The sequence below is a fragment of the Oncorhynchus tshawytscha genome, linkage group LG05 (genome assembly GCF_018296145.1).
Source record: "Oncorhynchus tshawytscha isolate Ot180627B linkage group LG05, Otsh_v2.0, whole genome shotgun sequence".
Taxonomy (NCBI): domain Eukaryota; kingdom Metazoa; phylum Chordata; class Actinopteri; order Salmoniformes; family Salmonidae; genus Oncorhynchus; species Oncorhynchus tshawytscha.
Window position 1 is genome coordinate 37,376,840 of NC_056433.1, and position 17,727 is coordinate 37,394,566.

Below are 17,727 nucleotides of genomic sequence, written 5' to 3' on the forward strand. Positions count from 1 at the left end.
CATCATTGTCCGTGAGTGTAATCATGGGTAATAACTGTGTAATCATAGGTAACTGTGCTCCGTTCATAGCGGGCTCCCTCTCTCCCACTTGAATCTCCCCAGCCTCCCCTTAAACTCCCCACCCCTACAAGCAGCCCCTGATGGAAGTAGGGCTGCTGTTTTATTCACGGGGAACCCCTGAAGAGAGGAGAGAGCGGGGACCCATGCCTAACATCAATAAGGCTATGCGAGCCGCGTGTGTCAGAATACGTGTGTGTGTGTGTGGGACCCCTGCCTTGCATCAATGAGGATGCTGCAATCGGCATTGCTTGCTGTATTTCCATTTGAAAGCGGAGTGCCATCATGGAAGCCCCGGTGGACCACTCTCTCACACTGAGAAGGAACAGATGGAAAGGGAGGTTGGGGAAGAGAATAGTTAGGTGAATGGTAGGGGAAAATGGAGGGGAGAGTATGGCGGGATGAGGGAGTGGAGGAGAGAGTTTGAAAGGAGAATATGGTAGCGGGACATGGGGAGAGCACCGTGGAGTACTACAGGAAGGAGAGTATGGTAGCGGAACATGGGGAGAGCGCCGTGGAGTACGGTAGCGGGACATGGGGAGAGCGCCGTGGAGTACTACAGGAAGCTATGGAAGTCATGACGTTCCTACTAGTCTGGCCACATTCAATTATTTGGAATGTATATTTTTCAAGTGAAGCAAAAATCTAGCGATGATTCAACAGCTCAGAGAATTGAGTTGTACAGTGGTTACTGCGTTTGAGCAATGTGTGCGTCAGGAGAGGGGCACCGTCTGTGGGGTTGCTAACAACCGAATGCATCTGGCTTTCAGGGGAAATGGAGAACTCCTGACTTCCACCTTAAGACGTTAACAAGGCGACACTCCATCTTAACCATTCCACATTTACTGGATTGGTTCAACAGTGCAGAGAAGAGAACCTCCCGTGACAGTTTTATTTGTTCATCCTCAGGACCAGAAAGGAATGCCACTCAGGAGTTTCTTTTTTGCCTGCTACTTTAGGTTAGGAGAGAGAAAAGAAAGGAGATAAATCTAAGATGAAAATGACTTTTCTCTCAGCACCCCACTGAGAACGGTGTCAGGACAACATTGGAAAAGCTCGGTTGGAATGTGATACAGTATTACACGTGTGTGTATGTGCGTGTGTGATATCCTGTGTGCATGCTTGTATGAATTCATAGTACCTTTGTGTCTCCTGTGGGATGGCGCTCGAGCAGCCTGTACCAGTAGCAGGTCCATGAAGAACCTTCGTCTGTCCTCCTCTCCAGGTGAAGACAGACTGACCACCTCCCCGTACGTCGTCTGGAACATCAACTTCACCTGGGAGAGACAATAAGAACCATATCAACAAAAACAGCAGAACCGGCTCATTTACGCGATAGCCAATGGATGTGTGTCTGGCGTATAGAATCAGAATAATTCTTGGATTTGCCTAGACTTTACTTAAGTAATATTGATGTTTTGAAGAGCTAAGCAAATGCAATATTGATGACAGTTTTGTTGTAATTTTCAGAGGTAGCAGCAGACAGGTGTTGAATTAAGTTAGTAGGGCAATGCTTTCAACCTATTAAACAAAGGTTCGCCCATGTTGTCGTGAATTAAATATGAGAGCATGTTCTATGAATAGCAGTGTGCAGGGCTCTGAAGTGTGACCAATTTGATCAGAATCTAACAAAATATTTTGCTGTGATACCTGGAATTGAATTTGGGGAGCACCAGTGTGACTAATGGTGTTTTCACATAGTCCTCTTTAAAATAACCAATCTCAGTCCTCTTTAAAGTGAAAGCTAAATAACTCAGTTCCCTTTGTATTCACACTGCCCTTGAATGAGTACTCACTCTTTTGCCAGTTCACTTTAACTATATTGTAGACCAAGTCCTGGTTGCATTTACATTGCTATGTTTAGAAAGGAACCACTATCTTTTTCCAACATGCAGGTTTTTAGAAAGTGCAGAACGACCCATTCAATTAGGATGTTTTATCGGACAGCTAGATACCTACTTACCTTTTGGAAGCTAATAAATTGCATTTATTTAAAATATGAGACATAATAATTGTAATCAGAAGATACTATTAAACAAGTACATTTGATTGATAACAGAATAAATAGCAATAGAATAAGTGCAGAATAAATAATGCTGTAATTGTAAATTGTACATCCAAGGTCGGCCCCTTTAAGAGCTAGAAAAGACTTCGTACCCCATGTTGTCTTTTGTACCCAAATATGTTGTCTTCTCACACCATTCAATCCCCCCAATCAATAAACAGCTTATGAAGCGCTCTTAGCCTATAGATCACATATTGCAAACAAATAATCTCTCCTAAAAACTCCACGCTTGAATTTCTGTGCGTCCTTGACAAATCGCTAAATCAAAAAAAATAAAAAAATAAAAAAATAAAATAAAATAAAAATAAAAATTTCTGCGAACCTGCACATCGTCATCTTATCTCTTTTGTGGCACCGATGTGGCAGGGGAAAGAGTGTTGCAGTAGTCTAGTGTGTGGTGTGGGAATAATGACAAGCGAACCTGGGGAGTTTTCCAAATAAGTCCGTTGTTCAAATTTCTGCCCTGGTCAACTATAAGTGCTGCTATTTTGAAGTGGAAACGTCTAGGAGCAACAACGGCTCAGTTGTGAAGTGGTAGGCCACACAAGCTCACAGAATGGGACTGGTGCGTGACGAAGCAAAAAAGTTGTCTGTCCTCGGTTGCAACACTCGCTACTGAGTTCCAAACTGCCTCTGGAAGCAACGTCAGCACAACAACTGTTCGCAGGGAGCTTCATGAAATGGGTTTCCATGGCTGAGCAGTCAAGCCTAAGATCAACATGCGCAATACCAAGCGTCAGCTAGTGTCGCCGCCATTGGACTCCGGGGCAGTGGAAATGCATTCTGTGGAGTGACGAATCACACTTCACCATCTGGCAGTCCGACGGACGAATCTGGGTTTGGCGGATGCCAGGGGAACACTACCTGCCCTAGTGCATAGTGCCAACTGTAAAGTTTGGTGGAGGTGGAATAATGTATGGGGCTATTTGTTTATGGTTCCGGCTAGGTCCCTTAGCTGTAGTGAAGGGAAATCTTAATGCAACAGTATACAATACGATTCTGTGCTTCCAACTTTGTGGCAACCGTTTGGGAAAGGCCCTTCCCCGTTTCAGCATGACAAAGCCCCATGCACAAAGCGAGGTCCATACAGAAATGGTTTGTCGAGATCGATGTGGAAGAACTTGACTGGCCTGTACAGAACTCTGACCTCAACCCCATCAAACACCTTTAGGGTGATTTGGAACACGGACTGTGAGCCAGGCCTAATTGCCCATCTTCAGTGCCTGACCTCACTAATGTGCTTGTGGCTAAATGGAAACAAATCCCAGCAGCAATGTTCCAACATCTAGTGGAAAGCCTTCCCAGAAGAGTGGAGGCTGTTATCATAGCAAAGGTGGGGGGGAACTCCATATTAATGCTCATGCTTTAGGAATGAGATGTTTGACAAGCAGTTTTCCACATACTTTTGGTCCTGTCGGAGAGTTTGTACTAGCATTCAAAGTGGTTTTGAATATACTGACTCAACAAGACAAACAACCGGTTGGGCCAAAAAGTCATGACACTTCAGGGGGGGTCATTCAAAGGTCACAGCCGAGTCAGCTCAAGTTACCTACCTGGTACTGAACCCCAGTCAGTGACAGGACTAGAGAACACGTTAGCCAACTGAGCTAAAGCCTAGATGTTAATATTGGGAGCTAATAGAAGTCTTCAGGTCTCAGGAAAGGTTACTCATCTGGCAGGCATAGTTAAACGACTGTATAGTACACAACCCTAGACTTCCAATCACTGTGCAGAATACATTGAGGGCGGGCTCACACAGCTTCTATTCCACAGCCTGCTGTTCACTTCCTACCATGCCTTCCTCAGTTCCACACATTGATCCTCGTTCTTTGACAAGTTTGTTTGTTTTCTCCGTTCCCCTCTGTTCTCCGGTCTTTCTTGGCCCAGAGATTCCTTGACAAGGAAAGGAGAAAGCGAGGGAAGGAGAAAGGGAGCATGGTAGGCAGGGAGAAAGGGAGACAGAGCACAGCACACACCAGCTAATGATTTTACTCCTGCATGGTCAAGGCTGTGGGGTATGGAGGGATGGGTGGAGTGAGAGAGGGATGAACAGAGGAGAGGGAGGGAGGAGAAGGCTCTCTGGCTGAGGATCAGTAGAGCAGAGCAGTAAAGCCAAGCAGAGCCTCTACTGCTCTGGAAGAATAACCAATCCTCTGGTCTGCTAAATTACAAAAGGTATTTATGTCTCCCTAATTTTCTTTGCTTCCCCAGCCCTCTCCCTGCTTAATTCTCTCCTTCCCTCTTCTTGCTCCTTCACTCCAGCTCCTCATTTTCTCTATAGAACAAGTGAGAGGGCTGCCACTTAATGAGACTCATATGAATGGATCCATAAACAAATATTGAAAAGGGAAAGGGACAATAGAGAGATGATTCAGTATTGCTGATTGTGTGTGGCGTGCTCAATTGCTCCATTGAATTACAGCTCGAATATGGCCTCTGCGTCAGCTAAAACATTAGTACAAAGAGAGCAATTACCTTCACGCCCTCTCCAGGCGACATGATTGGAGAGGGCATTCATTGTTTTCTAAGAACCCAAAATGGACTCTTCATTTCACACTTTAAAGGACTCAAACAAAGAAACTAAAACATAGCGCGTCACTGTCTATTGCCATTGTTTTCAATGACAGCGGAGATCTATGGTGTCTCTCAGGACTTTACGACAGAGACATATACATGCTGTACTTCAAAAGCAGCTTGTGCTCATTGATTGGTTTATTGATCGGAGATGAACTAATCAATGGTCTCACCCCCATACTGGTGTTGGCTTTACAATCTCTTTAGAATAGAATAGCATGGATTAAGTGAAGAGGTTGTGCCTGCTGTTGATGCGTTTTGAAACTCACTCCTGCCATCACCATCACCACATGCTTCTGCCAGCTCCATGGGTGGGGGATATGCGAGAGAGAGCGAGCGACAGGGATGATTCTACAGAGGTGTGACAACGCTGGCAGACCACCAGAGCACACACACTGGGACTCACGCTGCCTCTGAAGCCCAGCTATGAGTCACTCGGATCGGGCAACAAAAATAAAAACTACAGACACCTCTAACCCCCAACCTCCATACTTCTATCACCACATCTACCCACCTCTTGCTCGGCTTGAAAGCGCTGTGTTCAGCCTCCGAGACCGCTTACCAGCCACCAACCACGTCCCACCTCCATTACTTCAAGTACCACCACTCTACCTCCAGCTCACCCATCCTAGCTCCAGCCCAGATGTGAGGACATGGATCCCTGACATGGAGGACGCATGCACTCAAAGACTTGGTCTCTATTGGTTGGCCTAACTGTAGGTAGTCTACTCGTGATGTATTGCTTGTTTATTTTTTGCATTCAAGGCACTATGAGATTATTATTCTTCAATAACACAAAACCCAAAAGCAAATCAAGGGGAATTTTTTTTTTTGAGAAGGACAAATCATAGATGTTATGCTGGGAAGCAGATGTTCCATCTTCCCTGTCCTCAGTTTTTCTCCACAGAACAAAGAAACAGGATGCCACTTATAACCTCCCCACCCTAGCCTGGAGTAGACAAATCAGAAGTCCTTGCAGTATAACTGGGCCAATGGATAAATAACAAGTATCCTGCTCCAGACTCAATGTACAGACCAATGAAAACATGGCACACGTAGCTCTGAGTTCAGGACTGATATTCCACAGATTCTAAAACAACTGAACCAACTATTTCCATTGACAATTCCCTATTGACCAATTCCCTAGTCTTTTGCGTTGTGAATTTATCTTCCAAATATTCTTACAAGATGATGAAAATTGCTAAAGAAATGTAATAAATTATTATTATTATTATGTGCTGGGGAGACTAGCAGCTGGGACCACCTGCCTTCCCCCTCTCTTTCTGTCACTCTCTCACCATCCGTTGTTCTTTCCCTGCCCATCCCTCTCTATTCCTTCTCTCCCATGCTGGTACTGTAAGAGTGGTGGTGGTCTGTTGGCTGTGTAGGGATGACACCCCATGTCAAGGAGTGTTGCTGAGAGGACAGCTGTCACGTTTGTGTGCCAGAACACCACAACACACTATGACCATCTAAACCCAATGCCAGAACACCCCCGATGTAGACCGATAGACAAAGAGCAAGAGAGAGTGAGAGACAGGAGAGAGTGACAGGAAAGAGAGCGACACTGACAGACAGAGCGAGAGAGAGAAAAAGACAGACAGGGGAGAGACACTGAGCAAGACACCTCATTTCCACCAAATGAGGTGGAAACCGAGATGCACTTCCTAACCTCCTGCCAACTGTATGAGCAGAGAGACAGTTATTTAATTTGAAAACAAAGCCAAACTTGATAAACTCCCATTTTTATTAGGTGAAATACCACAGTAGAAATATGTGACCTGTTGCCACAAGAGAAGGGCAACCAGTGGAGCACAAACATAATTCTAAATACAACCTCTGTTTATTTCTTTTCTCTTCCATACTTTAACTATTTGCACATTGTACACAGCCAATAATATAAAATTTGCAATGTCTTATTTATTAATTTAGTTTGTTGTCCATTTCACTTGTTTGGCAATGTACACGTTTTCACGTCAACAAAGCCCTTCGAATTGAGAGAGCGGGCGAGCGAGAGAAGGGCGAGAGGACGCGATACGGGAGGGGGGCGAGAGGACGCACACAGGTACGGGAGGGGAGGGGGCGAGAGGACGCACAGGTACGGGAGGGGGCGAGAGGACGAGAGGACGCACACAGATACGGGAGGGGGGGGGCGAGAGGACGCACAGATACGGGAGGGGGGGCGAGAGGACGCACACAGATACGGGAGGGGGCGGGGGCGAGCCGCACACAGATATGGGAGGGGGGAGGGGGCGAGAGGACGCACACAGATACGGGAGGGGGCGGGGGCGAGAGGACGCACACAGATACGGGAGGGGGGCAGAGGACGCACACAGATACGGGAGGGCGGGGGCGAGCCGCACACAGATACGGGAGGGGGGAGGGGGCGAGAGGACGCACACAGATACGGGAGGGCGGGGGCGAGCCGCACACAGATACGGGAGGGGGGGTGGGGGGGCGAGAGGACACACACAGATATGGGAGGGGGGAGTTCTCCTTGTCATGTCAGTCACTGCAGACCTTAGAGAGCGATTTATAACGTGTCAGCTATTTTGTTGTAATGTTTGAGTCACATGAACACAAATAAGCTTTAAACAGCACTGGTGCCACCCCCCCAGAGTGAAAAGGTTTGGGAACCACTGAGCTAGAAGACCACTTCCCTCTATCTCATTTGGTTCTTTCTTTATTCCCATTCTAATCCCCGATGAGTGGACTAACTCAGATGGCACTCTGCATAGTGGGAGAGGGGATTGACAGATGTAGGGAGAGAGACAGAAGGACAGGTTGGAGCGAGGAAATATGATGAAGGACTTGTGTGTGTTCAGCCTACCTCCTCTGGTAGCTGTGTGTAGCACGTCTCTGTGGTGGCGAGGAGGAGGAGGGGGGTGAAAGAGGGGACGTCCTGGAGTAGAGAGAAGAAGGTGTTCTTCACCGTGTCGCTGACCGAATCCCACCAATCACAGATGTGGGGCATGAACACCACACTGGGCACGCTCCGACACGCCTCACGGAACACCTGGAACACACACAGCCAGACATCATACATTTGCGATGAGTATATTCTGGCCTAAAACAGATGCAATGATATATGTGTGGTAGGGGTGTGTACACATGCATGCATGTTACCTGAGCGCAGGACTCCTCGGGTGTCTTGGCGCTGACAGAGTAGAGTGTGGGCAAGTCTAGGAGGTGGACAGACAGCTTGTCCAGGTGGTGTAACACAGCAGGGGCCAGGTGAGAACTCTGTCCCGAACCGGGGGGACCCGCCAGCAGCAGGCGAGGCCGGTACGACGTGGGCTGGTGAAGGGCTGATCTGGAAGGAGGAAAAGAGAAGGAGAATCAGCTTCTATCTTTTAAATGTGTTCTTACGTCACCAATTAGGTTATCAGTCTCCAGTTATTTGAGTTTTGATAAAACTGTTAAAGGACTATCATCTCCATAAATATACTTTTTAATATGATACCAGTAACACAGCAAAACTTTGTTTTGTATTAGACAAAGTCACAACTACATGTTTCATCATTTTTTTGTACTGGTCCCTCGTGGGAAGCAAACCCACAAATTTGGCACCACGGGATAGAAACTCTGCTACTGCTCGGTTTAATCGTTAGGCATCTTTTGAGTTCAACATCATTACATTTGAAATGTTTGATGTCGACATTTTCCAAAGACAGTAATGTATACGCATTAATTAATCAATTATACAATCATGTTGACTGCTTTTTTTACCAATCTAACTACATAATGGTAAATCTCTATTGATAAACTGGGTTAATCAAGATGTAGCCTAGACAATACAGGTGAAAGCATTGTGTTATTGAGCTTGTTTTGGCTGATTTCATAGGGTTACAGGTGACAATCTGTTTCCCTTCAATTTGGGACTTAATTCATTGTACTGATCAACAACATATTGCACATTATCACAAAGTACTAGGGTAGTGAATTGTTGTTAGCTTCAGCTGTAAGCTAGCAACGAAAGTTAGCCTACAAAGCTGGAAGCTACTGGTGTCTTCTTCCATTGTTAGGTGTTCTAGCCTATAGTATGAACAGTAATAGTTTCTACATGCCGTGTTGCATTATTCAAGTGTGTCAACTTCAGTGCAGCATGAATGGGAAGCTAACATGATGTAGCCAGGACAGTCTAGAGCAGGGATTGGTAACTTTGATGGGGGTGGGGGCCACAAGAAATCTGAACTGATCATGAGGGGCCTCAGTTGCTCGTAGGTCTGCATACCCAGTTAAGAGTTCATTTTGTGCAATTCTACAAATGTTTGCATGGAACGTAAAGCAAACTGTAGCAGTTTTTTAAAAAGTTTTCTGCAATTCTATATATTTAGCCAGTGGTGGAGAAAAATGTACTGTTTTACAGCTAATTTCCTGCAATTCTACACAATTTTCATTAGGGAGGGGAGAAATGTTTGCAGTTTTTAATATGATATCAGAGTTGGACTGACTAACAAAATTAATGGGGGCCCCCGGCGGGTAATTCGACCATGATAACTACAAGTTTAGAAAGCTGAACGCAAGACTAATTTACCAATCTAATTTATTTTTGCTGACATGGGCTAATCGAGTGACCATCAGTGACTGACAAAAGATAAACTGCTGTTCAACAACCAAATTTCAAACTTTAACCTTGTGTATTGTACTATTCTAACACACAACAGTAAATTGAGACCGACAGTTCCTAATTTATTTATTTTAAAATCTGAGGGCCTTCAAAAGGGGGGCTGCGGGACACCCATCCCTGGTCTATAGCTGGCTCTAGCAATGAGTAAGTAGAGAAGGCAATAGGCATGCACGGTGAGCTCGTGCTATAAAGAGGACACCAGCGACGTTGATAGACTTGATCCTCTCAATCAGTATACAACATGAGACATGACAGAAGTACCGAAAGTAACAAAGATTCTAGTAGTGAACCATTTTTCATGTTCTAATATTGAAAAAGTACACAAGTTCCAGTATACCATGAAACACTAATCATCTTTGACCATATTAGCCGTCTATATCAGATAAAGTGCTTCTTAGATTGATGTGAATAAAATAGAGAACATTAAATCCACCCTGGCCTGTATTGGGGGCGTCAGGTAGCCTAGTGGTTAGAGTGTTTGGACAGTAACCGAAAAGATGCTGGATCGAATCCCCGAGCTGACAAGGTAAAAATCTGTCGTTCTGCCCCTGTACAAGGCAGTTAACCCACTGTTCCCCAGTAGGTCATCATTGCAAATAAGAAGTTGTTCTTAACTGACTTACCTAGTTAAATAAAGGTTAAATTAAAATTAAAAATTCTAAAAAAATTGATGACAGGACTGAATTGTGGTTTGACTATCATTCTACTTGTTGCCATAAGGTGGCATTAAAACACGGGTTAGAGGCTAGATGCGTGTTCTGTAGTCAGACTCACATGGTGAAGTGTAGGACGGGTGTGTGTGCGTGTGTCTTTGGGGATCCCGGCTGGAGGTTGTAGATGGAGGGAGCAGCTCCATCAGTCTCCTCTTCACTGACCTCCTCTAGCAGGTGATTGTCAACGTCTAGCAGGGAGGGAGGAAGGAAGGACAGGAGGAAATACTTGTCAGTCAGACAAACTGTGTGTGTGTGAAATAAAATGTTGAGATATACAAAAATATGCAGGTAATAGATCAAAATGCATATAGGCCTAGGCATGGCCAAATTAACAGGCCTTTGAGCAGAACTTGCTCCAGCAAGAATAAAGGCTAGAGAAAGCTCTGGTGTTATTAGCCTGTTTGGGGTAGGGGGCATCTTTTTCACTTTTGGATAAATAGCGTGCCCAAACTGAACTGCCTCCTACTCTGTCCCAGATCCTAATATATGCATATTATTATTAGTACTGGATAGAAAACACTGAAGTTTCTAAAACTGTTAGAATCATGTCAGTGAGTATAATGGAACTTATTTAGCAGGTGAGACCCCGAAGATTAACCATTCAGATTTTTTATTTTTAAGTCACTGTCTTTTCAATATGTTTTCATGAGGAATCCAGAATTCTAATCGACTTTCCTGCAGTTCCTACCGCTTCCACTGGATGTCACCAGTTTGTAGAAAATGGTTGAGGTTTTCACTTTGTGTAATGAAGAAGTACCATAGCTCAGAACGAACGTCACTTCATGTGTACCTTTTGATAGAGGCGCGTAACCAGAAAAGTAGCGTCAGTTTGTTTTGCTCCTGTATTGAACACATCCTGTCTTCAATTTGATCGATTATATACGTTTAGAAATACCTAAAGTTGTATTACAAAAGTAGTTTGAAATGTTTTGGCAAAGTTTACAGGTAACTTTTGAGATATTTTGTAGTGACATTGCGTAAGTTAGAAGCGGTGTTTTTCTGGATCAAACACGCCAAATAAATTGACATTTTGGATATATATATTGACGGAATTAATCAAACAAAAAGGACCATTTGTGATGTTTATGGGACATATAGGAGTGCCAACAAACGAAGTTCGTCAAAGGTAAGGCATGATTTATATTTTATTTCTGCGTTTTGTGTCGCGCCTGCAGAGTTGAAATATGCTACTCTCATTGTTTTCTGTTGTGCTATCATCAGATAATAGCATCTTATGCTTTCGCCGAAAAATATTTTTGAAATCTGACATGTTGCCTGGATTCACAACGAGTGTAGCTTTAATTTGCTATCTTGCATGTGTAATTTAATGAAAGTTTGATTTTTATAGAAATGTATTTGAATTTGGCATTCTGCATTTTCCCTGGCTATTGGCCATGTGGGAAGCAAGTCTACCCCAGAGAGGTTAATAGAGACATCATGGTTTATTAGGGAGATAGGGAGGAAGGTGTAGTGCTAAATGTCTTTAACAGGGTTCTAGACTAACTTTTTCCACTGGTGCTGCCAACTTTTTCAGTTGATGGCACCCGTGTTTTGCCACTACACACTAATAAAGACCTGACCTGTCTCGCATAATATTCCATGCATTCCATACAGAACCAGGCTAATAATGACTAGCCATCTTAAATTAACATGCCCTTGCAGTGCTTGACATTCAGGTAAATTTGCCAGGCCAGTGCCAACTGAAAGATACTGGCCCGGGAAAGCGGATGATGCACGCATAATCTAAATGTCATTTAAATTTGCGGGCTGAGCAAGATGCATATAGCCCAGGGGTCCCCAATTACATTAATCTGTGTGACGATTTTTTCTTGAGCGAATGGTCGGGGAGAACATAGTTTGAAATCATTTGTAAACTGCAAATTGACGGCAAGAATCCCAAACAGATATAGTATTTGACGAAAACCAAATCATTTCAAGTCTTGATTAGCCTACATTGGGATGTGATCAAATATGCCTCTGTTTATGCATGGGAATCCTTGGGAACAGATATCCAAAATTAACAATCACACAGAGCTGATTTCCTGGTGATTGTGGAGTCATATGTCAAACAATGAAAACAATTTCAAAAATAAATAATAATAATGAGAGAGAGAGAGAAGACAAAGTGAGAGAGACACACAGAGAGAGACAGAGATGGATACAATGGGTGTTCGGTCAGTATATTTATTCATTTTGCTCTGAAAATATTTAAAAAATGCCAATAATGACCAACCCACCATACATAAGTAAGTACATTTTAACTTGACAATATCATATTTCCATTAATTGTTTGGAGGGGGAAAAAATACAAAATACAACCTTGTCGCAATCTCAAAAAGGGTGTTATTGTTAGCGATTACAAACAGTAAGTTCACTCAAAATCACACTTTTCTTATAGAAAAACTACACTAATGGGATGTTCTAAGTCCACAACAATGCTTCAACCACATCAGGAGCCCACTTTTAAGGTCTGGGAAGAATAAATTAAAAAGATGGAAGGTGCAGTTGCCCTTTAATTCAATTACACACCTAGCAAGAGGCCGTTGTGTTTGGCTAGCGGTGTTTTTTACTATACAATGTACAGTGTAGGCTACATGTGATGGCAGAGTTTGCTAAACAAATGCCCCGCGATGATAAAAATCATGATGTTCTGCCAAGTAGGCCTACTTCACAGTCAACATTTAACTGGGAAGGTTTTTGTAAAAGACTTTAGAAAACCTGTTTTGCCTACCCATTGTTGCATACCCTTTGCTGTTTGAATAAATCCTAGGAAAAAAAGACCTAATTGTGGCCCTAGATACCAGGAAGGAGAGAGAGAGGCAAAAGGAGAAAGATAAACAGATTACCTCCTCTACTCTCCCCGTGCCGTGTTTCTGCATGGGGGAAGACTCGGAGCAGGACCTCCAGCACCGTGGCCAGTGTGTTGGCTAGTAGGGGGCGTATGTTGGGGGCCAGGGCTCGGCCTGGAGGAGCCTGGGCTCTCTGGGAAGCTGGGACGATGGTCCGCAGAGCATGGCTGAAGTCCCCAGGCCCCAGCACGATGGTACTGTTAGACACAGATAAGATTGATCAATACTTGATCCAAAAGGGAAATTTAGTGTCCACAGATTAAACACATTTAAGGGCGAATTCTAACCTCAAATGCTTTGAAGTCAATGGGAGAGACTGCATGAATTGTAACTTAAATGGAAGTCAGAATTCACCCCATACAGACAAGACAATTGATTCCAGTCTATTACTATGTTGTTGTTTTTATTCTTTCAGTTTCCTTCTCCTCTGCATGGTTACCTGACGTCCAGCTGCAGCTTAACACTGCTGCCGTAGATCTGGGGGTAGCAACGCCGCAGTGCCACCAAGGCCGCCTCTGTGCAAAGTGCTTTGATGTCTGCGCCACAGTAACCTGGAACAGGGGAGTGGAGGGGTTAAATGAATAAACCGAAAAAAAGAAGTAGACTAGACATAAAATGTTGTAAACGTTAATAAATGTGAGTTTGTCTCCTACCGACACATTTCTCAGCCAGCTCATTTACAAACTGTTCAGCCAGTCTAGGATTCCAGTCCCGCGTGTGGATCTCAAGGATTTGTCTTCGGGCCTAGAGAATAATACAAAGAAAGAGAGAGACAGACAACACCGACAGACAAAGAGCGAGAGATATATAGGGATGGAGAGAAAAAGAAAAACATGTTTATAAAAAAAGAAAACTGTCACTATAGACCCTGCTCACACCACAGTGGGTTTCTGATCAGCAAGGTCTCTCTCTGCTGAGCTCTGCCAGCTGAGTGTCTCTGTATTTGGTGTCTCTCTGCTGACAGAAGCATACAGACTGGGCTTTGATTATTCAGAATCTCACTGTGAGGACAAACGACAGGAGTCAACCAATTAGACAGCTCAACGGGTAGATGGGATTGCTATGCACCATTAGGCTGGGACTCGCACACAGTCAGTCACACACACACCACTGGGGTTGGGACTGACAAACACACACAACTGGGCTTTGACAGACATGCAGACAAACCACTAGGCTGGGACTAAAGTGTGTTGTACACGCTCACCCAGACACACAGGAGCGGTTGGAACACACACTTAAAGGATAAAACTCATATACATATACTGAGCAAAAATATAAATAACATGTAAAGTGTTGGTCCCATTGTTTCATGAGCCAAGATAAAAAAAAAAAATCCCAGAAATGTTTCACACACACAAAAAGCTTATTTCACTCCAATTTTGTGCACAAATTTGTTTACATCCTTGTTAGTGAGCATTTCTTATTTGCCAAGATAATCCATCCACCTGACAGGTGTGCCATATCAAGAAGCTGATTAAACAGCATGATCAGTACACAGGTGCACCTTGTGCTGGGGGGGGGGGGAGTAAAAGGCCACTCTAAAATGTGCAGTTTTATCACCCAACACAATGCCACAGAAGTCTCAAGTTGAGAGAGCGTGCAATTAGCATGCAGACTGCAGGAATGTCCACCAGAGCTGTTGCCAGGGAATTACATGTTGATTTCTCTACCATAAGCCACCTGCATCATTTTAGAGAATTTGGCAGTATGTCCAACTGGCCTCACAACCACGTGTAACCACGACAGCCCAGGACCTACATATCTGGCTTCTTCACCTGCGGGACTGTCTGAGGAATATTTCTGTCTGTAATGAAGTCCTTTTGTAGGGAAAAACTCATTCTGATTGACTGGACCTGGCTCCCAGTGTGTGGGCCTATGGCTGCGCCACTGCCAAGTCATGTGAAATCCATAAATGATGTCTTACCAAATGTATTTAAATGGACTGATTTCCTTCCATGAACTGTAACTCAGTAAAATCTTTGAAATTGTTGTGTTGCGTTTATATTTTTGTTCAGTATACTATGACAGCCACAGACAAATGATTAGGATTATAGTATAAAACAAGTACCAACAATGTATTTCATAGTGTATTCATCGTGCCATAATCCTATACATGATTGCTACTTCCTCACCGTCCTGTCAGGCAGGTTGAAGAGGAACTCCCTGTCAAAGCGTCCAGGTCTCCGTAGAGCAGGGTCTATGGAGTCCAGCCTATTGGTAGCACCGATCACCACGATTTCCCCTCGGCTGTCCAGACCATCCATCAACGCCAGCAGAGTGGACACTATGGAGCTTAAGGGAAGGAGAGAGGGATAGGGAGCGAGTATGGTCAAAACCATTACTAAAAAAAGAGATCACTCACATTCAATACTGATTGTCAGATCATCAAATGGAGATGTCTAACAACTACTCCTGCTTCATATAGTACCTGTGTATCTGGTCCTGTCTGCTGGAGCGCACTGGGGCCAGACCGTCTATTTCATCAAAGAAGATTATGGAGGGCCTCATCAGGTACGCCTGGAAGAGAGCAGAACACACACAACATAAGTCTGGGCTAGAGGGGCATAAGCTAGCCTGAACACAGAGTATTCTGGATGGCAACTGGACCAAGTAAGCACAATATAAATAGATAAGGTATTTAATAAATAATTCCCTACCTGACACTGTCCAACTGATAAGCCTTGGCTCATGTCTAGGGCTGTGGCGGTCATGACATTTTGTCAGGCGGTTATTGACTGCCGGTCTCACAGTAACTGACAGTTAACAAAAACATTTAGCATCTCCAGGCCTCTACGCATGCGCGTCTTTGGAACATCTACAATTTAAAAAGCCCCAAAAATCAATTTAAATGTGTACCATCACAATTAATCCATTATTGATTTTAGGCAGTTCTAAAGATACATGATATGAAGAAAAAGTATTTTGGAAGAACAGAATACGGGTTGGCCTACTATATGATATCTGGCTATGCACCATGCCTTAGGCTTGTACATTTAGCAGACGAGATGGGCTCATAAGTCCTGTGACATTATTTTATATTACATGATGTTATAGTAAGAAGAAAATCATTTAAATTAGTTGAATAAAATAGAAAGTATATTTTTTCCATTCCGGAGTGAGTGGCGCATATGAAGTGGCTGTTGAGCGCAAAAGTTATCATTTGAAAAAGGTCCAATACGTTAGATATACATTTAAAAATGTATTACAAATAAATAACAGAAATACCTTAAGGCATTCAGACCCTTTGCTATGAGGCTCAAAATTGAGCTCAGGTGCATCCTGTTTTGATTGATCATCCTTGATGTTTCTACAACTTGATTGGAGTCCACCTGTGGTAAATTCAATTGATTGGACATGATTTGGAAAGGCACACAGTGCATGTCAGAGCAAAAACCATGCCATGAGGTCAAAGGAATTGTCCATAGAGCTCCGAGACAGGATTGTGTCGAGGCACAGATCTTGGAAAGAGTACCAACAAATGTCTGCAGCATTGAAGGTCCCCAAGAACACAGTGGCCTCCATCATTCTTAAATGGAAGAAGTTTAGAACCACCAAGACTCGTCCTAAAGCTGACCACCCGGCCAAACAGGGCCTTGTTCAGGGAGGTAATCAAGAACCCGATGGTCTCTGACAGAGCTCCACTGTGGAGATGGGAGAACCTTCCAGAAGGACAACTATCTCTGCAGCACTCCATCAATCAAACGAACATCTCTGGAGAGACCTGAAAATAGCTGTTCAGCGACGCTCCCCATCCAACCTGACAGAGCTTGAGTGGATATGCAGAGAAGGGAGAAACCCCCCTAATACAGGTGTGACAAGCTTGTAGGGTAGAAGACTCTAGGCTGTAATCACTGCCAAAGATGCTTCAACAAAGTACTGAGTAAAGGGTCTTAATAATTATGTAAAATGTCATAATTATTTTTGCTGCTAAGAAAACAAACAGTTTTTGCTTTGCCATTATTGGGTATTGTGTGTAGATTTATCAGGAAAAAAATCTATTTAAATACATTTTTGAAAAAGGCTAACCTAACAAAATGTGGGAAAGGGGTCTGAATACTTTCCAAATGCACTGTATAAGGGCACAATCCTTTTCATTTGGTTTGGGCTCATATATAGGCCTATGCGTAAGCTCTAATATGCGTATGAACATAATGAATTAATCATCACCCTAGAAAACGCTGTCCATTTCGGTGTGTTAGGCTTTGAAACAACATCCACAACAACCATGTTTTCCTGTTGAACTTTTCTTCAAATTGATCAATGAGGTGAGTTTTAAAAGCACGATACTGTTTTGATGAAGTGTTTTGTGATATTCGATTGCATTTGCATTGACGCCAGAGTGGTGAGAAGGACACTAGAGCCCTGAGTACCAGGCCATTAACAGCCTGACGGTACCTGCTTCTATAAACCAATGAGGAGATGGGAGAGGCCGGACTTGCACCGCGATCTGCGTCACAAATAGAACGGACTTCTGCAATAATTGAATAATATAGATTTCTACATTTATTTTGCAATGCCTGCGCACGCGACACGAGCGGTGTAGTCAGCCTGTTAGACAGGTCTAAAGAAACATGATATGAAGAAAATGTAGCCTATTTCAGAAGAACACGTCATTTTTATCTGTCACACACACATATTTGGCAGATGTTATTGCAGGTGTGGCAAAATGCTTGTGTTCAAGGATAGCATACTCTGAGTTACCTTATGTTAGGCCCTGATATGGCTATGCCATATGGCTGTGGGCTACACTAGTTCATTTAGCGGTCAAGATTTGCTTCGAATTGCGTGGCATTATTTAGTGTCATCTTATAGTATGAAGAATACAATTGAGCATGGCTG

At 43.7% G+C, this 17,727-nt stretch overlaps 1 protein-coding gene across 6 annotated transcripts in view; it reads right to left on the minus strand.

Annotated features, from left to right (window-relative positions):
* Positions 1–17,727, minus strand: part of LOC112232957 (ATPase family AAA domain-containing protein 2B-like) — a 112,688-nt gene that overhangs the window by 74,446 nt on the left and 20,515 nt on the right. For all 6 annotated transcript variants that reach the window (XR_006083420.1, XM_042321867.1, XM_042321865.1 and 3 more), the window contains 9 exons: positions 15,317–15,405; positions 15,021–15,180; positions 13,542–13,632; positions 13,328–13,439; positions 12,886–13,085; positions 10,101–10,227; positions 7,823–8,009; positions 7,527–7,712; positions 1,199–1,334 (listed from right to left, as the gene is read on the minus strand). Coding sequence is in view for 5 of the 6 variants with exons in the window: in XM_042321867.1 (XP_042177801.1) it covers positions 1,199–1,334; positions 7,527–7,712; positions 7,823–8,009; positions 10,101–10,227; positions 12,886–13,085; positions 13,328–13,439; positions 13,542–13,632; positions 15,021–15,180; positions 15,317–15,405 (1,288 nt within the window). In the remaining variant the exon portion in view is untranslated. The remainder of the gene's footprint in view (positions 1–1,198; positions 1,335–7,526; positions 7,713–7,822; positions 8,010–10,100; positions 10,228–12,885; positions 13,086–13,327; positions 13,440–13,541; positions 13,633–15,020; positions 15,181–15,316; positions 15,406–17,727) is intronic.